General features: G+C 41.1%; 2 protein-coding genes across 2 annotated transcripts; both read left to right on the top strand.

The window, feature by feature from the left end:
• Positions 1-848: 848 nt before the first annotated feature.
• Positions 849-18,981, top strand: LOC130360454 (olfactory receptor 13C9-like). Its single transcript, XM_056562941.1, has 3 exons — positions 849-1,657; positions 2,726-2,752; positions 18,894-18,981. Exons 1-3 carry the CDS (start codon positions 858-860, stop codon positions 18,979-18,981), a joined length of 915 nt encoding a protein of 304 aa, XP_056418916.1. The 5' UTR covers positions 849-857.
• A 98-nt stretch (positions 18,982-19,079) lies between these two features.
• LOC130360453 (olfactory receptor 13C9-like) lies at positions 19,080-20,006 on the top strand. Its single transcript, XM_056562940.1, has one exon. It carries the CDS (start codon positions 19,080-19,082, stop codon positions 20,004-20,006), a length of 927 nt encoding a protein of 308 aa, XP_056418915.1.
• The last annotated feature ends 6,955 nt before the right edge of the window (positions 20,007-26,961 follow it).

Raw genomic sequence — 26,961 nt, 5'->3', positions numbered from 1 at the left:
GATGTGTATGAGGCAGCTGACAGCTATCTGCCCCTCTCTGCTGCAATGCTCAATAACGTGAATAGGAGGTTTAGCAATCAATGATCCTTCTCAGAGTAACAGCACAGCACTCTGCACTCCTGCCTTTCCCTAATGCTGATGTGACTAGCAGTTGCAGTGTAACGCTGTGGTATGAGCTATTCACACGCAGTCCCGTCCTCTCCATCTGAGTGCATAGATAAAATAATGAGAGGCAAGATGGCCGCCGATTATATAGGGGCTGTGACATCACAGGGGTCAGTGAACACTGATAGGCTGCCTCTCACATGTGATTCAGGGTCAGCCCGCCTACCTTCATTCCCGCCGCTGTTTCCTGCCCTCCCATAATCCCCTGCCCCAGGTACTCACATGTGGATCCGCCATCTTAGCTCTACAATAGCCTGGAACGCTGTAAAATGGAGTTTAATGAAGCAATTCGTGCAATAGAATTTCAGCGATATTCGTATTCGTTGCGAATCGAATTCGGGTTCGTCAAGTTCGATTTGCTCATCTCTAGTGCACAATATATTGTTGAACCAAAGTGCATAAAAAATTTTATTGGTTTTATCCAGCTTTATGAATGAAACATTTTGGAAACCATCTCTTCATTTGTGACTTGGAATTCTGTGGAGGAACCAAGTTTAAAGGCTTTGAAAAAAAAAGTCTTGAAATTTAACAGGAATGTGAATATATACGTTTTTCATATATGTAAATTGCATTTATGTGATATGGATTATGGTAACCAGACATTACTGAAGGAATTGATCTTGATTGGATTTGGATTGGATTGGTCTAAAAACCAGAAGATAAGAATATTAGTTTGCATCGTATTCTTATTCATGTATATGTTGATCGTCCTGGGGAACAGTTTCCTGATCTTCACCGTCATTGTCAGTCCTAAGTTACACACTCCTATGTATTATTTCCTTTGTAACTTGTCTTTTATTGATTTGTGCTTCACGTCCTGCACTATACCAAAATTTCTGTATGATATATTTTATAATACAAGGACAATTTCTGTCACCGGATGTTTGGCCCAAATGAACATAAGTCTTTTTCTGGGTCTAACTGAGTGTTTATTACTGGCGGTGATGGCCTATGACCGGTATATTGCTATATGCTCCCCCTTATATTACACCATCATTATGAGCTGGAGGGTCTGTGGATACATTACAGTCATCATGTGGTCAGTAAGTTTAGCCTCCTCTATTATCCCGACCCTCATAAAACCTCTTGTATTCTGTAGGAAAAACAAACTGAACCATTTTGCTTGTGAGACCTTAGTGGTTCTTGAGCAGGCGTGCGGGGATCTCTCCACTACTAAATTCTTTATGTTTGTTCAGAGTTTCTTTATTCTTTTATTACCATTTATATACATTGTGGTGACTTATATTTGCATCATTTCCTCGATATTAAAGATACGTTCTGCTCAGGGTAGATCTAAATCCTTCTCCACCTGCGCCTCTCACCTCACTGTGGTTATTATGTTTTATGGGACAACTATGACCACATACACGGGACAAGCAAAATTGTCTTCTAACCTGAAATATATTTCTCTTAGCTATGGGGTTTTTACTCCATTTTTAAATCCTTTGGTCTACAGCCTGAGGAATAATGAAGTGAAAGGGGCCATTAAGAAAATTTTGACTTAGTGTTCAGAAATGTGACCTTGTTATGAAGACAACAATTACAATTAAAACATGAATAAAATGTATAAAGATGTTCAATGTCTTCTATAAGGCTAGTTGTTGTATCAGTTGGTTCTTTTTGCAGAAACTTCTTCTTACAATGGTTGGTGCCAGATATTTTATTGTATTCAGAGGTTGGCTGTCAGGTTAGTTACCTTAAAGATACTCTAAAGATGGTTTTCAAATTCTGACATCTTTGTGAGCTTTTGAACTTTTTAAATGTGAATTAAGTAACTTGCCAAAAACACAATACCGAGAATGCCTTTGCTACCAAAATCTGGTTTGAAGGGGTCTGACCAACTTGTTATTTTGGTTTCCTATATTGCTTAATTCGGCTCCACTTCAGGACATTGAAATTACACAGTGTTGGAGGGATGCAGAATACTATCTCTAGAGTGTGCCCTCCTGCCCAGCCCCCATCGGTGTGTGATGCTCAACACAAACAGCTCCAGGCACGGTACACAAGCCCTAGAGCAATCTGTCGCTTGTCACACACAGAAAGTGGCCAGGTATGAGAGCGCACTCCTGAGATCCCAACCACCTAGCACTTTGCTTTAACAGTGGCGCTGTGGTCTTATAACCTAAACAGCAAGAAATAAACAATGGGAACAGAAAATGGCCAAGCCTAGAAAATAAGCAGTATTGCTAATAACAATTTCTAAAGAAACATTAAGCAAGATTTAGTACATGTACCATACAGGGAGAGTGTGTCATGTCACCTACACACAGTGTTTTCACAATGATTGTGCTATTAATAACAACCACGTTTCCCAAGACTTTGAGCAGAGAGCCAGTGTTTGGCTCCTCCACTGTTTGGCTTTTTTTGCCCAGCACTTGATTTTGCACCGATGAAAAGAGGGGGGGGGGGGGGGGGGGAGGAGGAGGTAAGTTATGCTTTTTCCTGTGGAGGATTGCAAAATGTTCATAGAGGAGTACAATGATAGACTGTAGAGGTATTACTACTATTTCCTGACCTCCTTGTGGTGGAGCCTCATTATTCAGAATTTTGACCAATGAATTGTCCCTGGCCGTAGCTACTACTCCAAGTACAGACAAAGAATAAGTCAGCCAGCACTTTAGTTGATACCAAACTATTATATGGACCTGGCCTACAGGTGCACGCTACTAGGCTAAATATACAGCAACAGAAGAATGCAGCAGCACACTGCCAGCACAAGGATATAGGTGAAACATGAACATGCAGATAAAACATGGAGAGCTATACAGCTATGGTATAACATATGCAAATGTGAAACTATGAGATAGTGAGGCACTTAGCTCGCAACAAAGTAACAATAACATATGTAAAAATACAACATTTGCAAGAATATAAGTGCACATAACACGTCCACGCCCCCTGACGAAGCCATAGGTGAAAACACGCATTTGGGGAGGAGGTGAGAACATCTTTCTACAGGGTGCATGGCTAGGTTTATTGACATGCTTTGAGATATATATATATATATATATATATATATATATATATATATATATATGTTCATTATAGCCACCTATTAGATTTGGTTGGTTGTTTACTTTGTAACTGCAGAATTCCCACTTATCTGTGGATCCCTTTGGTCAATTATACTGTATGCACTTATATTCTTGCTTATGTTGTATTTTTACATATGTTATTGTTACTTGTATTGATATATCTACCATTAAATAATCCTACTGTTACATATTAATTTATAACATTCGGCCATTGAACAAGCTTCTTTCTGGTTATATTTGGATATACTCACCTCCATATTACCAGCATGTGTATTCTGTTTGCCAACTCCTTACTTGCATTTGAATGTATGTTTTCATATGCGACTTTTGTTCAAATAAAGATTGAGAATTGTTTATACCGAATACCATTTGTGGCCTCATAGGTAAACCAGTCATCTAAGGTCATACCATCCTCCAAAACCACATAACCCCTGGAGGACTGACTAATAACTTCTTCTTGCTAACGCTGCTACTACTGCTCAGGCACCTGGTTGGTCTTGCTACCTGTACTGGTGTTAGTACTGCCACCAACATTCTTGCTGGCAGTGGACATGGCAGGGATGCCCTGTTCTCTACTGCATACAAATATCCCTCTACCAGAAATTATTATTTTATTGAAAAAAGATTTGGAGGTTATTTTAATGTTTTTGGGGGGATTTGTCCCTACTAGTAAACTTTCACTCTCAAAGATAAAATGTGTATCTATGTTAAACACAGCTACAAATGCTATGGTATTTTTCTTTTTATTAAACCTAGAAAATACACATAATGTATCCATAGATGGTTCTGTCGTATTCCCTCCTAAAACTTTTAACCCCTTAAGGACCAGGGGTTTTTCCGTTTTTGCATTTTCGTTTTTTTGCTCCTTGCCTTTAAAAAATCATAACTCTTTCAATTTTGCACCTAAAAATCCATATGATGGCTTATTTTTTGCGCCACCAATTCTACTTTGTAATTACGTCAGTCATTGTGCCCAAAAATCTACGGTGAAACGGAACGGATCTCATTGTGAGACAAAATTGAAAACAGGACGCCGTTTTGTAACTTTTGGGGGCTTCCGTTTCTATGTTGTACATTTTTTGGTAAAAATTACACCTGATATGCATTCTGTAGGTCCATACGGTTAAAATGAAACCCTACTTATATAGGTTTTATTTTGTCGTACTTCTGGAAAAAAATCATAACTTCATGCAGGAAAATTAATACATTTAAAATTGTAATTTATGACCCCTATAACTTTTTTATTTTTCCGTTTATGGGGCGGTATGAGGGCTCATTTTTTGAATGTTTTTAACGTTACCATTTTTGCACTGATAGGACTTATTGATCGCTTTTTATTCATTTTTTCATGATATAAAAAGTGACCAAAACTGCACTATTTTGGACTTTGGAATTTTTTTGCGTGCACGCCATTGACCGTGCAGTTTAATTAAGGATATATTTTTATAATAATTCGGACATTTCAGCACGCGGCGATACCATATATGTTTATTTTTATTTTTATCTACACTGTGTTTTTTTTTATGGGAAAAGGGGGGTGATTCAAACTTTTAATAGAGAAGGGGTTAAATGATATTTATTCACTTTTTTTTCCCACTTTTTTTGCAGTGTTATAGGTCCCATAGGGACTTATAACACTGCACACAATGATCTTTCACATTGATCACTGGTTTCTCATAAGAAACCAGTGATCGATGATTCTGCGGCTTCACTGCTCATGCCTTGATCTCAGGCACTGAGCAGTCATTCGGCGATCGGACAGCGAGGAGGCAGGTAGGGACCCTCCTGCTGTCCTGTAAGCGGTTCGGGATGCCGCGATTTCGCCGAGGCTATCCCGAACAGCCCACTGAGCTAACCGGCATGGTTTCAGTTTCACTTTAGACGCGGCGTGCAACTTTGAACGCCGCGTCTAAAGGGTTAATAGCGTGCGGCACAGCCCCATGGGTCCCGGCCGTTCTTAGCCACGGGTCCCGGCCAGGCGCGACCCGCTATGACTCGGGGCCACGCCGTGGCCCAGCGTTATAGATCGGGAGTGGACACATGACGTTCCAGTACGTCATGTGTCCTTAAGGGGTTAAATATGCAAGAGCACCTTCTGGCCAGGCAGAGCATCTCACACATGCAAAGAAGGAGAAGAAGAAGTGTACCTAACAGTGGCAGGAATTGAGCTTCAATAGGCTACAATCCCTAAAGTGTTTTCTTAAGTGAGATATTTACTTTGGTGAATGTACTAGAGAAAATTGAAGTAGTACATTTAAGTCAGTTAGTTAAGGTACTATGTGGGCAAGTACTATTCTAATGGTAATCTTCCCTATTATTTTTGTTGAGACAGATGCTAGCGATGTGCAATGATACTACCCTCGGGGGAGCCGGGGTGTCACCTATTTAGCAACTACTAAACACCTTTAGAACTTTTCATACATTTGTAAGCACAAGAATCATTTAAGTTTTTAGTGTTGAGTGTACATGTGCAACACACTGACATTTTTTGTGTACAGCTCTGACTCACTTTTTATGTACATAGACATTAGACTATCTTTCTATGTACAACCCTTACCTGTTTTTTTATGTACACAGACACGAGGATGCCTTCCTGTGTACAAGAACCATATACATATCTACTACACAATTTACACAATTATCAACACTCCAACATGGTTCAGGCGCATTCACCTGATAAGTGCAAAATTTAGCATAAGAGTTCTTATGAAGCTGCTGATATATACATAAAACAGACGTGTACGGATCAGCAGTCCACCTACACTAGGAGTCCAAATAAAGGGAAATATACAAAGTGGTGTGTAAGGATCAGCATTCCACCTACACTAAGAGTTCATGGAAGGGAAAGGTAAACACAGCCTTAACCACAACTCAGCCGGGTACAGTCCTTAATGAATCTCCTACTGGCTAGGAGTCTCTTGACTTAATAGTCAGGCACAAGCTTAGCGGTTATGTTGCTGAACTTTGAACTGGAAAAATCTTAGCACAGTCCTGCTAGGCACAATTCTTGAACTTGGTTGCTGCAAAATAAAAGTGGTTAACACATGAAACAATAGGACATTGCTTTAGAGTCTCTTTAGAGGATGTTCTTCTTCATTCTTCTAGTGCCTCTCTGGGTTCCTCTGTATCTGCCAACATCAGGGGTAGGTATGAAATTGACATAGCTTTGCCACACCACATTGGTGAGGATGGAGTGGTGGATGGCAGCATTAGAAGGGGACACAGGCTTTCTAGCCGGGATCAAAGTGGGGCAATAGGGCTTGAGTACCATCTCCAAACTAGGATGGACCCATGACCCTTTCGTTGGTACCTAAGGAACAGGCAAACTCTCCTGGCTCCGAGAGGGCCTAGGTACATATGTTGGTAACCCAGGTTCAGACAAACTCTCATTGCTCCGAGAGGGTCTAGGTACTGACTTGGGTGGCCGCAAATTTGGCCTACTTTCTTCACCCTGTGTAGAACTTGACTCTCGGCGGTATGTAAAAGATGAAGAACTTGACTCTTTTCTGTACACAGAAGATGATGAACTTGACTCTTTGCTGTACATAGAAGATTATGAACTTGGCTGTTGAGGCTCCTCCTCCTTGGGTACGCTGGTGGAGGCTTTAGGAGAGGACCTTTTTGGCCTCAAGTTGAAGGGATGGGACTCCCAATCAGTTCACGGAAAATATTTGAAGGGAAGCTGTGATGGGGCTGTTGGTCTGGTGACCGCTGCAGCCCATTCTCCACAAAGGCTCTGGACGGGGGTGTACTCCACAATTTCACCCACCTCCAAGGTGTAGAACTTCTTATGGAGATATGGCCTTTGCACTGCTCGCCGGTTTACGAGGATGGTCTGCCCAGCATGGCAGTCAAGGAGTGTCCCATAACCCCTGACCTTGTCGAACTTGGCCACAGTTGCTCTTCTTTCCAATGGCTCCTCCCCTTATCGGGGGTGATCCCATTTACGAATGTACAATGCCTCCATTTCTTTTGTGTTTTCTTGCCACCGTACTTCATGGGGCAAATGCACGTGCTTGGGAGCATAGAGTTATTTGTGTCGGGCCTTTAGCTTTTCCATCAATTCGACCAGCTCGGCTTCTTGACGGGTCCTTTCTTTTTCTGCAGTTGGGATTGGTGGGAGTGGCTTCCCAGGTAATGGTTGAAGTACTTTGTGAATGTACTCGATCAGCTCCGGCTCATCTCCGAACACCCATTGCGGTAATTTTGGTGAGCACGGTCGTGCACTTGGCAAGCTTGATAGAGGTATGACCTCAGGGCTGGAGGAAGAAGAATAGGCCGCCTCTTGCGGGATACTCACTGCGGACTCCTCCAATGGGATCTCGGCCCATGAGCCCCAAGTTCTGTGGTGAGGGGACAGTCTCACCGGCAATGCACCTCCAGGTGTCCCAGCGCTCTCTGCTGTAGGTGTGTCTGACCAGGCAGTGGGGGAAGATAGCAGGCCTCCTCTTCGTCTAATGACAACCGCTGCCGGGGGTCAGCAAGTTCTTGGAAAAGTCAGGCTGCAACTGCCACAACTTTCCGCTTTTCCGGCGCCATTTTGCCAACTCCACCACGTGGAAAGCTGCTCTCCGCCATGTCTGTACTCTCCAGCTCTCTGTGCAGACTGAAGAGGTTGCTCTGTGTGGTGTCTTTTATAGTGGGCTTCTCCAAAATGGCGGCCGGCAGAAAGGACATTATCGGTGCTGCCCCGACTTCCGGTCCCTCCAGAGACGACTCCTGTATCTCCAAGTTCCCTTTCGGCTGTGACACAGCAACTTGGCAGCCACGCCCAGGGGCTTTTCCGGCAGCAGTTCGGCTCCGCCTGTGCCGACCGGACCAGAGGATTGCAGCATGAACTCATTGCGCAGTTTACACATCTTAGTTGTAGATTAATTTTTGCCTCCCCTCTTACTTTTCTCGTGGTCGCCTTGTATGGTGCACCACAAACACCGCTCCCGTACACAGCAACACGGTTTACAGCACATGAATAAAGTTTGTTTTCTGGGGGGGAGTACACTTTCACTAGTGGCAACTGTAGTAGGTACACACCCAAATCCTGTTCGTGACGCCAAAAAGGCTTTGTGGTAGGCCTCAGGGGTAAGGGTAGTGTAGTCAGGGTGTTGTTTCAGTATATCAAGGGATAAGGTTAACCCTGTTGTTCGTGACACAAGGCTGAGGGCTGGTATGCTGAGGTAATTCTCCGGCCTATCGCCGCCCTTCCCAGTAATGATAGGTGCATGCATAAAATGACTGAAGGTCCACAAGGTAGTTGAACTTGAACTTGGATAAATTTTACTTAAAGACTTGCGGTACATCCAATGAACAGTAACAGTCTCATTAATACAGTCTCCATACACTTTAGTGACTGACAGTTGTTGCAGACCTTTTGATATGTCTCAGAATTTAGGGTAATTTGCAAAGATCCATCCAGATTTAGGGGTTAGATATGGTCCGGTGATCTTGCAGAGTGCTTAGGGATTGATTACACTCACAGTTTTGTAAAGATCAGCCGTCGCCGCAAGGCTCGGGCCTAACTCACTGATGACAGCAGCGCAGATCCTTCCCTGTCAACAGCCCAGGAACAAGAGAGAGTAATGGCCGCAGCTCCCTTATATGGGCAGGGGCAGGGCCATTTTGGATTGGTCCAAATCAGCTGTCACTCACCGTTACATAGCCTGATAGGTAAACACCTGACTTCCTCCAAAGGTCCTTGAATTACAAACCATAGAGTCTTTGGAACGCATCACGTGACACGCAGGTCCTGCGATGCTAACTAGGTAAGTACACTTACTATATAAATATATACACACTAAATTTGAATAATTTTAATTACAAAAGGGGTGACAAGGGGCTAACTAGGGATGAGAACCACACCTACACCAAGGAATCTGACTTTGGGGACCTCACCACAAGACAACGGATACAATCCGGTGTCGGGACACCACACTTTTAAATATGTACTTATGTTTAACCCAGGTAGAAACACTATGAGGGAGATTAATCAAAAGCTGTTCAGAGGAAAAGTTGTCCAGTTACCCATAGCAAATCCAGTTGTCCATTTGCCCATAGCAATTGGATTGCCTGTTAATTTTTTTTTAAAAAGGTCTGAAAAGTAAAAGATTGGTTGCTATGGGCAACTGATGAACTTTTCCTCTGCACAGGTTATGATAAATCTTCTCTTTTATGTTTGATTAAACCCAGAAAATACTTTAAAATGCATAGTTATGATACCCCAGTTAGAAATACTGTTTGTCTAGTTAAACCCAGAAGATACATGTAACTTGTCCTCAGATGGCTATGATGCATTCACTCTTAACACTTTTTTCATGCAAAGTTATGTTAAGCCCAGGCAAAAATACTATATGTTGTATTAAATCTAAAACTACACTAATTTATATTTTGCATCAAAATATGAGACTTTTGTGGTTTACTATTTGGTATAGTTTTAATCTTTGGTCATGGCCTAATTTACAAAAAGTCACACGGCTGTTTATTAATTTGTCACAATGTAAAAAAGGCTTGGAGTTTAATCTACATGCTAGTTTTCAAAACTGCCTTTTCTGTTAGAAAAAATAAAAAAAAAGTTACATGAAAGGCACAACTATGAATAAATGTGTCTTAGGGATTAATAAATTGGAATTAGATAAGACGTGGGCGATCTGATCATCCATTTAAACATGCACATTGTTGCAGATGCCCTTATCTGTATTAATCACAGTAACTGGGGGGTTAATGGCGGACATCAGCGCGATCGCTGATGTCCACCATTACCAGCGGGTCCCCTGCTGCTCATAGCAGCCAGGACATGCAGTGCATGTCGCGAGCACCGCTCAGATTATCGCGGTCATGTCCAGGACATAAATGTACGTCCTGGTGCGCGAAGTACCGCCGCACCAGGACGTACATTTACGACTGTGGTCGTTAAAAGGTTAAATCTTAAAACTATTTGAATACATTTCTAGGTGACCCTAGCTGTGTTATACAAGGCTTTTCTACTCTTAGGCAATGGTATACACATGTTTTGAGGGTTACTTTTTTTTGTCAGTTCGCTAAGAAACTGTTTGCCTGGACGTAAACTATTATAACAATTTTGTCAAGCCTACCGAGCTGAACTTTCAAAAAAATTCTCTCAACTCTACTTACAATATACCCAGAATTTGAGATCGAGCAAATATATCCAAAGTCAGACAATGCAATTTTCAAAGAATCTGCAAAATTCCTTAAAGGCAATACATGTCCATCTGCAACTTTAATGCCAGTTTTTTTTTTTTTTTTTTTTATGGCCACAACAATCTTAGAAGCTGAACTTAAAGGAATTGAATTCTTGTAGATTAATAAATAAATGAGCAGGGCCTTCACATCTTATATCAGTCTGATATCCAGTGACTCCCAGATGTCATTGCTAGTTGGAGCCGATAGAGATTGTGAATGAAGAGCGAAAGCGGTGAATGATACATAGTACCAGATTTCTCTCTCCCGCAGGTCTACCTCATAAGCCTACATATATAAAGAGAATGGGATTGAAGACATTGAACAATGAGCAGTACTTAGCACAAGACACACTTTTTCCACAGGTGTATCATTCAACTCTACAGGCATAGAATACCACAGCAGTAACAACAGAGACATATTGCATAAAGTCCCAAATAACAGTGGAACAGTGAAATGGTTGTCACTATTCTTTGTAGGAATACGTACAGGCTAAATCTGTTGATTGACAGGACTTTATTTTACAACAGTTAAATCATTCACACTTTTGGTAGAGATAGGAATACGAACCGGAATAGGATTAGGAGCGTAATTATTTTCATTTGCACTGATAGTTACATAGTGTCTCATAGTACATTTGTTATGTATACAAAGTGACTGAATGTATTCTTATTTATACTATCTATGAACAGTAGTGCAATATTATTTTATTTTAATCCAGACACAGGGCCCTGTGGTCTGGTGAAATATTTATATCAGGCTGTTTGTATATTTTAATAAATGTAAATTTCATTGGTAAAGGTCTCTCACCTATTTTTGGGATTGACTATTATTTATTTGTATCTAGCCAAGCGATTGGAGGGTATACTGAGGACTGCCATTTAAGATTTTTTTTCTTTGTTTAAATTTTTTTTTAAACATTTTTGGGGTTAAGTGTTTGCAGTTAACCTCATATTTTTTTGTTGTGAGCTGCACATTACTCTTGTGTTCTTGTGTTTCTGTTGTGAAAATGCATTTTAACTGGTTAACGACCAAGGACGTGTATACACATCCTTGTGCCGTTAACTGTGTATGGCACAGGCTTTTGACTCGAGCCCGCGCCATAATGGCCGGCCCTCAGCTGACTCTTGTAGCTGAGGGATGGCATTTAACCCTGAGAGAGGCATCTAAAGGGTCCTTTAAACACTTCCTGATTGTCCAGTGGGGTAGATCCCCCCACTTCCTGATTGTCCAGTGGGGTAGATCCCAGGCTGGACCAGGCTTCATCAATCGAGTGCAGAGTAAACAGATCAATGTAGTTCTATGGAACTACATTGACCTGTATAAGGCATCTAATGATTCCTCCTAAATTATAAAAAAAAAAGTTTAATAAAAGTTTGAAAAAACACACATTAACGCCTTTGTTATAAAAAGTTTAAATCCCCCTCTTTTCCCAAATTCCATATAAAAATATAAAAACATAATAAAAATAAATATTATTCTATATGAATTATTGCCTTGTCTAGGAATAGCACCCCACACAGAAACTAGCAAGAAAACTTCAATAGCGGCTCTATCTTTACTCAACTTCACATAATAAAAATAAACATATGTGGTATTGCCGCGTGCGTAAATGTCTGAACTAAAAAAAATAATGTTAAATAAACAGCACAGTCAATGGTGTATACGTAAATTCCAAATTCCAAAATTGCATGTTTGTGGTCACATTGTATACTCTAAAAAAATGTATAAAGACCAATGAAAAAGTTCAGATCATGGGAAATAAAATTAGCCCTCACACATCCCCTCATATGGAAAAATAAAAAAAGTTATGGGAGTCAGGAAATTTTAAACCTACTAATTTTCATGCAATACGTTATAATTTTTTAACAGAAGTAAAACAAAATCAAACCTATATAAGTTGGGTATAATTTTAACTATATGGACCTACAGAATAAAGATAAGGTGTCACTTTTACTGAAAAGTGCGCTGCGTAGAAATGGAAGCCTTTTTTTTTCAATTTAGCCCTATAAATATTTTTTCTCTGGTTTTGCAGTAGATTTTATGGTAAAATTATTGATGTCATTACAGAGTAAAATTGGTGTCACAAAAAACAAGCAGAAGAGAAGGTGAGGAGGAGAAAACGAAAGTGCAAAACTGAAAAAAAAAACCTTAAGGTATTAATTCACACATAACAAAGTAACATAGTCTATCGCCTTCAACCTAAAACCCTACTGTGTTGATCCAGAGGTAAGAAAAAAAAAAAAAAAAACACATGAGGCTGAGGCCAATTGTCCCATGACAAAGGAAAATTTTCTTTCTGACTCCAATATGGCATCAGTATAAATCCTGTATAAATCTAGTATCCATATGTTAGTTTTTTTTAACATTCATAGAGCACCCTGGAACTAAGGACACTTCAAAAATTTAATAAATAAATAAAGATAATAACTTGAGCTTTATATTTTTGTGTGCTTTTAAAGTGAAATCATTAGATCATACCCATGGACCCCTTTAAAAAAAAACTGCTACTTATTAACCCCTTAAGGACTCTGTTTTCCGTTTTTGAACTTTTTTTTTCCTCCCCCCTTTCTAAGCATTATAAAACTTTCAGTTTTCTACCTACAGTCCTATCTGAGGGCTTGTTTTATGCACTATGGCTGAGATTTATCAAACTGTGTGAGAGAAAAAGTTGAGTGATTTTCCCACAACAGCCAATCGCAGCTCAGGTTTCACTTTACCACAGCTCGTTAGCTGAGCTGTGATTGGCTGTTGTGGGAAAATCACTCCACTTTTTCTCTCACACAGCTTAATAAATCTCAGCCTATAAGTTTTAATTTCTAATTACATCAGTCATTACACCACAAAATCTATGGCAAAACCAAAAAAAAATTATTTGTGGGACAAAGTTGAAAAAAAACCACATTATTTTGTAATTTGTTGTGGCTTCCGTTTCTACGCAGTGAACTTTTCTGTAAAAATGATACCTTATTTTTATTCTATAGGTCCATACACTACAAGGATACCAAAATTATGTAGGTTTTATTTTATTTTAATACAAAAAAAAAATTATAACTACATGCACCAAAATTAGCATGTTTAAAATTATCATCTTCTGACTCCTATAACTTTTTTATTTTTCCCAATACGGGGCTGTATGAGGGCTCTTTTTTGTGTCGTGATCTGTAGTTTTTATTGGTACCATTTTTGTTTAGATGGTACTTTTTGATCGCTTTTTCTACATTTTTTAGGGTATACAAAATGACCAAAAATATGTAATTTTGGACTTTGGTATTTTTTACGTATACGCCATTGACCATGCAGTTTAAATAACATTGTATTTTTATAGTTCGGACATTTACACACGTGTCAATACCACACGTTTATTTTGTGCACATATTTTTTTTTTATTGGAAAGGAGGGTTAAAATTTTATATTGTTTTTATTAATTCCCATTTATAAAAAAAATTAACTTTTTTTAAAAACCATTCTTTAGTCCCCATAGGGGACTATTACATGCTCTTTGCATAGCATTGATCAGTGTTGTCTGTGCTCGATTGCTGCAGCTGAGGCTGACTGAAGCATCGAAAAAAGAGATCAAACTGTTGTAAGGTGAATAAGGGCTCTTCTGCTGTTCTCTCAGCTGATCAGAACACCACGATTTCACCGCGGTGGCCCCGATCAGCTTTGCTGAGCTTCCGGGAATGCTTTCTTTTATTTTAGAAACGCCACAATCAACTTTGATCGTGGCATTGCTGGGCATCACGTGATCAGTGATGTCTGGCATTAGACAAGGGTCCCGCCCATTGATAGCCACCAGGACCACCCTGCTATGACATGGGGTCAGCTCTACATCGCCTTACACCCTACATCCTTAAGGGGTTAAAATCAGTAAAACTCACTTAAATGTCATTTTTATATCCAAAACCACATAACTGAATTAAATGTGGTCCAGCTTAGATTATAGGATCCTCATCACTAGCACCAAATGTGATACCTAGTCAATGCCATCATTAGAGGACCACTTACTGCCTTGTGACAAACAAAGTCATTTTCCAACCTTTACCTGACTAGTAGATACTAAGGAAAACTGCATTCTTTCATATTTCTAGTTGATGCAAATGCTACTTTGACTCATACCCCACCCCTCTCGTCTTTCAGAGGCTAATGCTGTGCTGAAGCTGTGTGCAAGAAATCTGTACTTGGGAAAGGGTTAAAGTACAGATATTGGTCTAAATAAAATAAAAAAAATAAAATAAATCAGATGCAAATGTTCAGCAAAATCTTGATCTTCAATGCCGTCAGGTACAGGTTACTGCAGTTCTGCTAAATGGTCTCATGGGGACTTTCTCCTCATTTACATTATGAGCACTCCTGATATTAATTCCTTGAAACCCTATTAGATGGGGTACACAGCATTACACAGTTAATCTTATGGGATTATTTTTACTGATAAACAGCTCCAAATACTATAAAGGTAACAGAACGGCAAAGGAAAGACTGATGACAACACCCATAGTGTCACCCACTCCATACATTACACTACATCTTCATTCCTAAGCTTAGCTCCTGTGCTTGGTTCCTGTGTGTAGAAACAAGATTCTGCATGAAGAGATAATAAAGCCATCAGGTGAAGTGTTACTTAATTTGAACCTTCTACTTTTTTTCCCCATTTTGCAGAAACATTTGGGTAAAAGAAAACACTTTATAGCAATATAGTGACTGGTAAACACCAATTTATTTTGTGAGAAGATTATGGGGCATTGCAAGTCCTCTCAGATTCTATTATCTATTATCACAAAATTAAAGTGTTTATAGTCATTTGTCCATCTATTAACCCCTTAACCCGTTTTTTGCATTTTCATTTTTTCCTCATCACCTTCTAAAAATCATAACACTTTAAATTTTGGCTTATTTTTTGCGCCACCAATTCTACTTTGCAGTGACATTAGTCATTTTACCCCCAAATCCACGGTGAAACTGAAAAAAAAATCATTGTGTAACAAATTTGAAGAAAAAATGCCATTTTGTAACTTTTGGGGGCTTCCGTTTTAACGCAGTGCATTTTTCGGTAAAAATGACACCTTATCTTTATTCTGTAGGTCCATACGGTTAAAATGATTCCCTACTTATATAGGTTTGCACTTCTGAAAAAAATCATAACTACATGCAGGAAAATTTATATGTTAAAAATTCTCATCTTCTGACTACTATAAGTTTTTTTTACTTTTCTGTGTACTGGCAGGTTTGTGGGCTAATTTTTTTGCACCGTGATCTGAAGTTTTTATCGGTATTATTTCTATATTGATCGGACTTTTTGATAGCTTTTTATAAATGTTTTCATGATATAAAAAGTGACCAAAAATATGCTATTTTTTGCACGTACGCCATTGACCGTGTAGTTTAATTAACAATATCTTTTTATAATTCGGACATTTCCGCATGCGGCAATACCACATATGTGTATGTTTATTTTTATTTACACAGTTTTTTAATGGGGTGATTCAACCTTTTATTAGGGAAGGGCTTAAATGACCTTTATTAACTTGTTTTTTTCACTTTTTTTGCAGTGTTATAGCTCCCATAGGAGTCTATAACACTGCACACACTGAACTTTTACACTAATCCCTGCAAAGCCATAGCTTTGCATTGATCAGTGTTATAGGCGATCGATTGCTCAAGCCTGTATCTCGGGCTTGGAGCAATCAATCGCCGATCGGGCGCGTCAGAGACAGGTGAGGGGACCTCCGTTTGCGTGCTAGTTGATCGGGACATTGCGATTTTATTGCGATGGTCCCGATCAGCCTGATTGAGTTGCCGGGAAGCTTTCACTTTCATTTTAGACAAGGTGATCAACTTTGATCGCCTCATCTAAAGGGTTAATAGCAAGGCACAATGATCGGTGCAGCACGCTATTTGCCCAGGATCCCAGCTATCATTAGCCGCCGGGACCGACCCGGTATTATTTACCAAGACCGGGCACAGGGCATACAGGTACGCCCTGCGTCCTTAAGAGGTTAATAACTTTGGCAAAAACAATGTAATTTATAGTTCCAGCATAATAAAATGTTATAGAATATAACATATAAACCATGTGATTATCTGAATCAGCATCTCTACTCTGAGAGTAGAAAGACAGGAATTTGTCTTAACTTCATTAAGAATTTATTAATGGCAAAGATTAGACACACAAATGTTCACTGCAGATTGCTAGACCCAAGAGAGCTCAAAGATTAAATTTGTTGAAATGGTTGAGCGTTCATTTTTTTTTTACTTTTTGGAGAAAAAAATATGTTTTCTCCAGTCAGAAGGTTATATAATGTTATTTATGTCTAAGAAAAGGTAATGCAGTAGAAGCTATGTATACATTTCAGTAGAACATTCAATCTGTCTTTTGACAGGTGATAAAACATTAAGAAATTAGAATTTAACTTGGTACTTTTTTGGTAAACAATAAGAAATTAGAATTTATTTAAAAAAAATACTTTTAAATTATAAAAAAAATGCATTTAATATAAGTTACTGTTAAATAATTAGATATTAGAATTTAAGAAAAACATATTGGTAAATAATAAGAAATTAGAACTTAACCCAATAAGGATATGGCTCATTTTGACCTTTAGAACACATTTTCTGGGATGGAATGTGCAGCAATTATAGACTTTTTTTTTTTAGATTAAGGCTTTCCACCATATGGGACCATACAGTTTGGACATTTACACATGCACCAAAAGTACATACAAACATGTTGTTTATTTTATTTTTAGCACTGATCAGTACTTTTTGCAGTCAAAATGTATGTCCTGGTGCATTAAGTTTCAGGATACCAGAAGGCACATTTAGGCATTAATATCACTTATTGATAAATAACTATACATTTAACTGTATTATAACTTATTGGGAAATATTTATTATTTAACTGTATTTATTATTACTTATGGGTAAAAAATTATCAATTTGACTTTATTATAACTTAATGGTAAATAATAAATTATTTGACTTTATAAAACATATATAATTTTATAATTATATTATATTATAATTGGACTTTATTATAACTTATTGGTAAATAATTATAAATTTGACTTTTTATAATTTATTGCTAAAGAATTATATGTTTGACTTTGTGGTAACTTATTCATAAATAATTATACATTTGACTTTATTGTAACTTAATGGTAAAGTTAGGACAAACTTTAAAAATTAATAATTCAAAAATGAATCAAGAAACAAAGATACGGTTTGCACCAAACGGATGGAAAAGAAACCAGGTCTTGTATGGCAACGAAAAAAAATATAGTTCTTTTGGTGACCAACAGATGGCGCTATACAGCATTTGGTAGCATTTCTTGCGTTATGGCAGACACATTTTGGCGGATGGCATCTTTCAGTGCTGCTAGAGATGCCGGTTGGTCGGGGAACACTTTTGAATTCAAGAATCCCCACAGCCAAAAGTCACAGGGTGTCAAATCGGGAGATCTTGGAGGCCAAGTGTGATTAAAGTAGCGACAAATAATGCGATCCTCCCCAAATGTTGAGCGTAGCAGGCAATGCATAGGCAGAGCAATTTGGAGTGCCTGTCGCGCTTTCAGTTCAGGAATAATGTTGTTCTGTAACAGTGCTACATATCGCTGACCAGTGACAGAAACTGTTTTGAAGCCCGTCGCCAGTGTTGGTCGCCAACAGAACTATTTTTTTTCATTGCCACACAAAAACCCGGTTTCTTTTCCATCCGTTTGGTGCAAACCGTATCTTTGTTTCTTGATTTGTTTTCAAATTATTCATTTTTAAAGTTTGTTCTAACTTTTGGATCACCTGGTACTTATTGGTAAACAATTAGATTCAACTAATTGCTGCATACAGTATTTTTAATTTCTGGTTTTAAAGCTTTAGTCATGTTTGCGTTATGTCTTCAGTTTTTTTAATAGTTGCCACAATGGTTCTTATTGCCATGTAAAGCTGGTATGGCCATGCAAGATGAATATCAGCAGCAGTCAGATGACACTTTTAAGTTATAACAGGGTCCATTGGTGTTTCCTCATAGTGTCTGTCATTTTTGAAAAATAGCAATTTGTATTATTTCTTAATCAGATCTGACAGAAATTGTAATAAGGGTTGTGAACTGAGTCTTCAATGTCAAACCTAGGTCCTTACTGTTAAGAATGTCAGATTATAGTAACACATATCCAATTTGTGGTATATTTGTAGCTATAAACATACGTTTTACCTAACTTTCATATCAATTAATGTTTAGGAACTTCTGTGATTTTACACATTACACAAGGCATAGGCAACCTTCGGCACTGCAGATGTTTTGGACTACATCTCCCATGAATCTTTGCCAGCATTTTGTTGCAAAAGCATTATGGGAGATGTAGTCCGAAACATCTGCAGTGCTGAAGGTTGCATATGCCTGCATTAGACAGTTATATTATTTTCTCTTGCTTTGTACTAAGCTGACTTTCGCTTTATGTATAATATATGGGTTTAATGAAAGGGGTTTGAGTCTGATTTTATGCACAGAGATGGGAAAATGATCGTGTTATTTGTGACTGTGAAGGCTTCATTTCCAGATATTCTCATGTTTTCTGTTGAGGATCATCATTGCTGAAATCTACAATTAATTAAACAAAGAAATACATACGTAAATAAATAAATTATAAATAGATTCAACTTTAACACATTGCATAAATACTGTGTTTATGTGATATGGATTATGGTAACCAGACTTTGCTGAAGGAATTGATCTTGATTGGATTTTCTCAAAACCCTAAGGCAAGAATATTACTGTCTGTTCTGTTCTCATTCATGTATATGTTGATCGTCCTTGGAAATGGTTTCATGATATTCACCGTCATCCTCAGTCCCCAGTTACATACCCCTATGTATTATTTCCTTGGTAAATTGTCTTTAATTGATTTGTGCTTCACATCCTGTAATATGCCAAAAATGTTGTTCAATATCATTAATAATACAAGGACAATTTCTATCATTGGATGTTTCGCCCAAATGAACTTTGGTCTTTTTCTCGGTATAACTGAATGTATATTACTGGCGGTGATGGCCTATGACCGGTATATTGCTATATGCTTCCCCTTATATTACACCACCATTATGAGCTGGAGAGTCTGTGGATACATCACTGTTATCATGTGTTTGGGAAGTTTATACTTTTCTCTTACCCCGACCATCATAAAACCTCTTGTGTTTTGTAAAGGAAACACATTGGACCATTTTGCGTGTGAGATTTTAGTGGTTCTTGAGCTGTCATGTGGGGATCTGTCAGCTACTCAATTCTTATTGATTGGTCACAGTTTTATAATTTTAGTATCACCTCTTATATTCATTGTGGTGACCTATATTTGCATAATTTTCGCAATATTTAAGATACCTTCAGCTCAGGGTAGATCTAAAGCCTTCTCCACCTGCGCCTCCCACCTCACTGTGGTTATTATGTTTTATGGGACAAGTGTGATTACATACACGGGACAAGCAAGAATTTATTTTATCAAGAAATATATTGCTATAGGTTATGGGATTGTTACACCTATGTTAAATCCTTTGATCTACAGCTTGAGGAATAATGAAGTCAAAGAAGCCTTTAAGAAAATATTGATAAAATATTCTGTTAAGTGAACATTTCAGGGAGTCAAACATTTAACAACAAAATTGAGATATCAAACATAGCATCCATCATTAAAATATGTTCTTTTTCTTCTCTTGAAGGCAGAAAATGTATTAGCTTGTTCCTCTTACAGATGCTTCTTCACACAGTGGGGACCTGTCAAAAAAGGTGTCCAGCAGTACGAAATGTATCCCCTATCCATAATATAGTGGATAAATGTCTGATCGTTAGAGGTTCCCCTCCCTGAGATATCCTGTACGGGGCCCTAGGCTTTGCTTGAGTGTGTTACATACCCAGAACTTCAGCTGGTGGAAACACTCCCCCTCCATTCATCTCTATAGAAGAAGTGGAGACACGTGAACGCTGTGTCTCTGCCTCTCCCATAGAGATGAATGGAGGGGGAGTGTTTCCACCAGCTGATGTGCTGGGTGCGAAACATTGTTTCTAGGGATAAGCGAATTGAATCTGATGATTCCGAATTTGTTACGAATTTCAGGAAAAATTTGTTTTTCAATGAATGCAAATATTGCCGCTATTCTATAGCACAAAATGCTTCATTAAACTCCATTTAGTGGGGACCCGGCTCCAGGGCATTTTAAAATGGTGGATCCACATGTGAGGACATGGGGGGTGGAATCCTGGGAATGTGGGAACAAGGGTAGGCGGGATGACCCTGAATCACATGCAGAATCAGCAGCCAGTCACCCCGTGATGTCACTGCCCTATATAATAAGCCGCCATATTGTGGCCAGTCACTTCAGCCTTTCACTGCAGAGAGATAGATAGGGACAGCCAGCGCTGTGTATTGAACAGAAAAGCTTTTTCCAGCAGGGATTCCTAGTCAAGTCAGCGTTCTGATGCACAGAGAGGGGAGCAGTGTGTGTTTCACAGAAAAGCATTCTTACTGCAGCGATTTACCGCCTAGTCACTGTTTACAGTGTTCTTTTACAGAGAGCAGTGTGTTGCACAGAAGAACAGCATTGATTCAGATTAAGCACAACACATGCCTAGAAGCACTGATAGGGAAGGGAGTGAGATTGAGAGAGAAAGTGCAATTTTGCGTGTAGTACACAGCAACTGTGTGCTGAAGCGCTGGTGGTTACTGCTTGTAACCACAAGGGAGGGAGGGCAAAGTGATCTACTACAGAGACATCCTGCTTAGTCAATTGAGTAGTCATTTGGCCGATGCCTATCAGCGCCATCGTTCATCATTTCGCAGCCCACTGCCATGGCTACTGAGGAGGGGTGGGGTGGCAGGAGCGATACCAGCTCCATCAGTTGCAGCCTGAGTCTACAGTCGCTGATGAGTAGCTTTCTTCACCCGCATAGTGAAGCAACTAATCAGCAGCAGGTAGATCTGGAGCAGGACCTGAACCAGCAGGTGGCAGCATACCTTGACATGCTAACACATCTCGAAGATCCGTTGGACTTCTGGGCAGCCAAACTTGATTTGTAGCCGCAATTAGCAGAGATTGCCCTGGAAAAGCTTTCCTTCTCGGCCAGTAGTGTGCCATCAGAGGGGGTGTTTACTGCTGCGGGGGCCATAGTCCCCCCAAGGAAATCTCGTCTGTCCACAAAAAATGTGGAGAGACTGACCTTTGTGAAGATGAATCAGGCATGGATCAGCCAGGAGTTCCACCCACCAATCGCTGATGCATCAGAGTAGATCGACGATGGTGCCACACCAACACTTCACATATATGGAAAGTGCAAAACAGATTTAAGGCGATGCTAAACACTTACAACATTCCTTTGCATCAGATCTTTTTTCACCCACCTTCGTCACCTGGTACTTGTATTGCCACCCACCGCACCACTCTGTCACTTTCAGGACTCCTGATGCTGCTGCTGCCAACTCCAGGCTGTCTCATTCAGCCACCATATGTGCTCCTCATGCGGCCTCCCCCTCCAGGCTGTGTCATTCAGCCACTATATGTTCTCCTCACGCTGCCTCCAACTCCAGGTTGTGTCATTCAGCCACTATATGTTCTTCTCTTGCTGCTGCCACCTCCACGCGGTGTCATTCAGCCACTATATGGTCTCTTCTTGCTGCCCCCAACTCCAGGCTGTGCCATTCAGCCACTATATGGTCTACTCATGCTTCCGCCACCTACATGCTGTGTCACTCAGCCACTTTGTGGTCTCCTCATGTTGCTGCCAACTTCAGGCTGTGTCATTCAGCCACTATATATTCTCCTCATGCTGCCATCACCTCCACGCTGTGTCATTCAGACACTATATGGTCTCCTCATGCTGCCGCCAGCTCCAGGCTCTCATTCAGCCACTATATGGTCTCCTAATACTGCCATCACCTCCCCGCTGAGTCATTCAGCCACTATATGGTCTTCTCATACTGCCACCATCTCCTGGCTATGTCATTCAGCCATTTTATGGTCTCCTCTTGCTGTGCCAACTGTACCATTCATATGGTCACCTCTTGCTGTTGGGACATTACCTAAACAATTTTTGTGGTAGCACTAGCTACCATAAATCTTCAATTTAAATTTGAAAATTCATCTTTTTATCTTAGTTATTGTGAGGCTCCATGGTCTCCTCATGCTGCCACCAACTCCAGACTGTGTCATTCAGCCATTATATGGTCTCCTCATGCTGCTGGGACATTATCTAAACATTTTTATGGTAGCACTAGCTACAATAAATCTTCAATTTAAATTTGAAAATGTATCTTTTAATCTTAGGGAATGTGAGGCCCTATGGTCTTATTATGCTGCTGGGACATTGCCTAAACATTTTATGGTAGCACTAGATACTATAAATCTTCAATAAAAATTTGAAAATTCATCTTTTAATCTTAGGGATAGTAAGGCCCTATTCTCTTCTCATGCTACTGCATACTCCAGGCTGTGTCATTCAGCCACTATGTGGTCTCCTCTTGCTGCAGCCAATTCCAGGCTGTGTCATTCTGCCAGATTATGGTCTCCTCATGCTGCTGCCACCTCCAGGCTCTGTCATTGTGCTCTCATGTGACATGTGACTCCTTGTTGGATTTGGTATTTTGTAAACACACATTTTATTATTAAATCTTAAATTAAAATTTCAAGAAATCGATAGAGCGATAACAATGAACCATAACTGATTAAATGAAACAGTCGCTCATCTCTAATTGTTTCCTTCACGCTAGGGTATTTTCTGATCGCAGGGACCCCCTCCGATAAGGCAATTACCCCTATCCTGTGGATTGGAGATTCATTTCTTACTGCTTAACTTTTTTTATTTATAATAAACCAATTATTACAGATGTACCAATATACTAGTAGTAAGACCCCCCCCTCCCCACAAAGCTATTGACACATGAGTCATAAAGCACAAAATGGTGTACATGAATTTAGAGACATGGCTCTAAGTTAGCAACAGTGGGTGAAATAAGTATTGAATGCGTTATTGAATGCGTTGCCATTATTTTCACTAAATATATTGCCAGGTGATAAACGTGCGTGCGTGCGTGCCTGCGCGGAGCACGTCTACTCCCATCAGCCCCTTACCTCCCATCATGCCCCTGCGCTGAGTTTTAAAGGGCCGGCGCTCAGGTAATTGAAAAATAAAAATAAAGATTGCTGGCAGCGACTGTCTCGGGCCCGAGAGGCGGACCTGTTGCTGCAGCTGCACAGTGTAGTGACATGGGGGGCCTTGCAGGGCCCCCAGGCTAAGGGGCCCGGTCGCGACCCCTTGACCTTTATAACTACGCCACTGGCCATACCCATGGGGGAGTTGACCCCATTCAAAAAGAATAGTAGCGACCACAGCTGTTATGATTCTCAGGCACAAGAACTTATGTGCAGACATAAGAAAAGGGGTTATGTCACTCATACCTTGAATAGGGCAAGAGAAGTGGTAGCGGCAAAGGAACGCAGTACCCTCATCACTCCCAAAAATCTACATGAATCATTCAATGCCAAACCCATTCTGGCTATTAATTTTTCCCCTCAGTTCAATAAAGTAAAAGCTATAATAATTAGCACAATAGAATGAGAGGCCACTCACCAAATCCGTGCTCCAACAGTTTCAGTTTCCCGCGCCAGCAGGACAAGGTCAGACGTCTGGATGGAGCTGCAATTACAGCGGCTGTTTCAACAATGACGTGCTTCATCAGACTGCATGCTGCACCCATCTGAAACAGCTGCTGTAATTGCAGCTCCATCCAGGCTTCTGACCTTGTCCTGCTGGCGCGTTTTAATGCACTGAATCTGTAAGAATAAATCTTGGAGCATGGATTTGGTGAGTGGTCTCTCATTCTATTGTTCCTATTTTATCATATCGCTTACCTGCACATCATTTGCCGAGATTAAGCACCACCTGTCTCACCTTCCTAGGCAACTTGACCAGCCGCAAACACCATTGTCACGATGCCGGCTGGCAGGTAGTGGATCCTCTGTGCCAGAGAGGGATTGGCGTGGACCGTGCTAGTGGATCGGTTCTAAGTCACTACTGGTTTTCACCAGAGCCCGCCGCAAAGCGGGATGGTCTTGCTGCGGCGGTAGTGACCAGGTCGTATCCACTAGCAACGGCTCAACCTCTCTGACTGCTGAAGATAGGCGCGGTACAAGGGAGTAGACAGAAGCAAGGTCGGACGTAGCAGAAGGTCAGGGCAGGCAGCAAGGATCGTAGTCGGGGGCAACGGCAGGAGGTCTGGAACACAGGCTAGGAACACACAAGGAAACGCTTTCACTGGCACAATGGCAACAAGATCCGGCGAGGGAGTGAAGGGGAAGTGAGGTATAAATAGGGAGTGCACAGGTGAACACACTAATTGGAACCACTGCGCCAATCAGCGGCGCAGTGGCCCTTTAAATCGCAGAGACCCGGCGCACGCGCGCCCTAGGGAGCTGGGCCGCGCGCGCCGGGACAGGACAGACGGAGAGCGAGTCAGGTACGGGAGCCGGGATGCGCATCGCGAGCGGGCGCTACCCGCATCGCGAATCGCATCCCGGCTGGAGACGGTATCGCAGCGCACCGGGTCAGTGGAGCTGCCCGGAGCGCTGCGGTAGCGAGAGAGAAGAGAGCGCTCCGGGGAGGAGCGGGGACCCGGAGCGCTCGGCGTAACAGTACCCCCCCCTTGGGTCTCCCCCTCTTCTTAGAGCCTGAGAACCTGAGGAGCAGACTTTTGTCTAGGATGTTGTCCTCAGGTTCCCAGGATCTCTCTTCAGGTCCACAGCCCTCCCAATCCACCAAAAAGAACCTTTTTCCTCTGACCGTCTTGGAGGCCAGTATCTCTTTCACTGAGAAGACGTCAGAAGAACCGGAGACAGGAGTGGGAGAAACTAATTTGGGAGAGAAACGGTTGATGATGAGTGGTTTAAGAAGAGAGACATGAAAGGCATTAGGAATACGGAGAGAAGGAGGAAGAAGAAGTTTGTAAGAGACAGGATTAATTTGGCACAAGACTTTGAAAGGACCAAGATAGCGTGGACCCAGTTTGTAACTGGGGACACGAAAGCGGACATATTTAGCGGAGAGCCATACCTTGTCTCCGGGAGCAAAAATGGGGGGAGCTCTTCTTTTCTTATCGGCAAACTTTTTCATGCGAGATGAAGCCTGTAAAAGAGAATCTTGGGTCTCTTTCCATATGGTGGAAAGATCACGAGTCACTTCATCTACAGCGGGCAAACCAGAGGGCAAGGGAGTAGGGAGGGGGGGAAGAGGGTGACGGCCGTACACCACGAAAAATGGGGATTTGGAGGAAGATTCAGAGACTCTAAAGTTATACGAGAATTCGGCCCATGGTAGAAGATCTGCCCAATCATCCTGGCGGGAGGAAACAAAATGTCGTAAATAATCACCCAAGACCTGGTTAATTCTTTCTACTTGTCCATTGGATTGAGGATGATATGCAGAAGAAAAGTTTAATTTAATCTTGAGTTGTTTACAGAGAGCCCTCCAGAATTTTGACACGAATTGGACGCCTCTATCCGAGACTATCTGTGTGGGCAACCCGTGAAGACGAAAAATGTGTACAAAAAATTGTTTAGCCAACTGAGGCGCTGAAGGAAGACCAGGAAGAGGGATGAAATGTGCCATCTTGGAGAATCGATCAACGACCACCCAAACAACAGTGTTGCCACGGGATGGTGGTAGGTCTGTAATAAAATCCATACCAATCAGAGACCAAGGCTGTTCGGGGACAGGCAGAGGATGAAGAAAACCAGCGGGCTTCTGGCGAGGAGTCTTATCCCGGGCACAGACAGTGCAGGCTCGCACAAAGTCCACGACATCCGTCTCCAGAGTCGGCCACCAATAGAAGCGAGAGATGAGTTGCACAGATTTCTTGATGCCTGCATGACCTGCGAGATGGGAGGAGTGACCCCATTTGAGGATTCCGAGGCGTTGGCGTGGAGAGACGAAGGTCTTTCCTGGAGGAGTTTGCCTGATGGAGGCTGGAGAAGTGGAAATCAGGCAGTCAGGAGGAATGATGTGTTGCGGAGGGAGTTCAACTTCCGAGGCATCCGAGGAACGAGAGAGAGCATCGGCCCTAATGTTCTTATCGGCAGGCCGAAAGTGAATTTCAAAATTAAATCGGGCAAAGAACAGAGACCACCTGGCCTGGCGAGGATTCAGCCGTTGGGCAGACTGGAGATAGGAGAGGTTCTTGTGATCGGTGTAAATAATAACTGGAAATCTTGATCCCTCCAGCAGATGCCTCCATTCCTCAAGTGCTAATTTAATGGCTAGAAGCTCTCGATCCCCGATGGAGTAGTTCCTCTCCGCCGGAGAGAAGGTCCTAGAAAAAAACCACAAGTAACAGCATGCCCGGAAGAATTTTTTTGTAGAAGGACCGCTCCAGCTCCTACAGAGGAGGCATCAACCTCCAATAGGAAGGGTTTAGATGGGTCAGGTCTGGAGAGCACGGGAGCCGAAGAAAAGGCAGACTTGAGCCGTTTAAAGGCGTCTTCCGCTTGAGGAGGCCAAGACTTGGGATTGGCATTTTTTTTGGTTAAAGCCACGATAGGG

This window comes from Hyla sarda, chromosome 3 (assembly GCF_029499605.1).
Source record: "Hyla sarda isolate aHylSar1 chromosome 3, aHylSar1.hap1, whole genome shotgun sequence".
NCBI classification, from domain to species: domain Eukaryota; kingdom Metazoa; phylum Chordata; class Amphibia; order Anura; family Hylidae; genus Hyla; species Hyla sarda.
This window is presented reverse-complemented; position numbering and strand designations above follow the sequence as displayed.

Coding starts and splice junctions, on each gene's coding strand:
- LOC130360454 (XM_056562941.1), top strand. CDS start 858: ATGTATATGTTGATCGTCCTGGGGAACAGTTTCCTGATCTTCACCGTC. Junction 1,658..2,725: donor GTGAAAGGGGCCATTAAGAA/AATTTTGACTTA, acceptor TGACCAATGAAT/TGTCCCTGGCCGTAGCTACT. Junction 2,753..18,893: donor GGCCGTAGCTACTACTCCAA/GTACAGACAAAG, acceptor TTTTATGCACAG/AGATGGGAAAATGATCGTGT.
- LOC130360453 (XM_056562940.1), top strand. CDS start 19,080: ATGGATTATGGTAACCAGACTTTGCTGAAGGAATTGATCTTGATTGGA.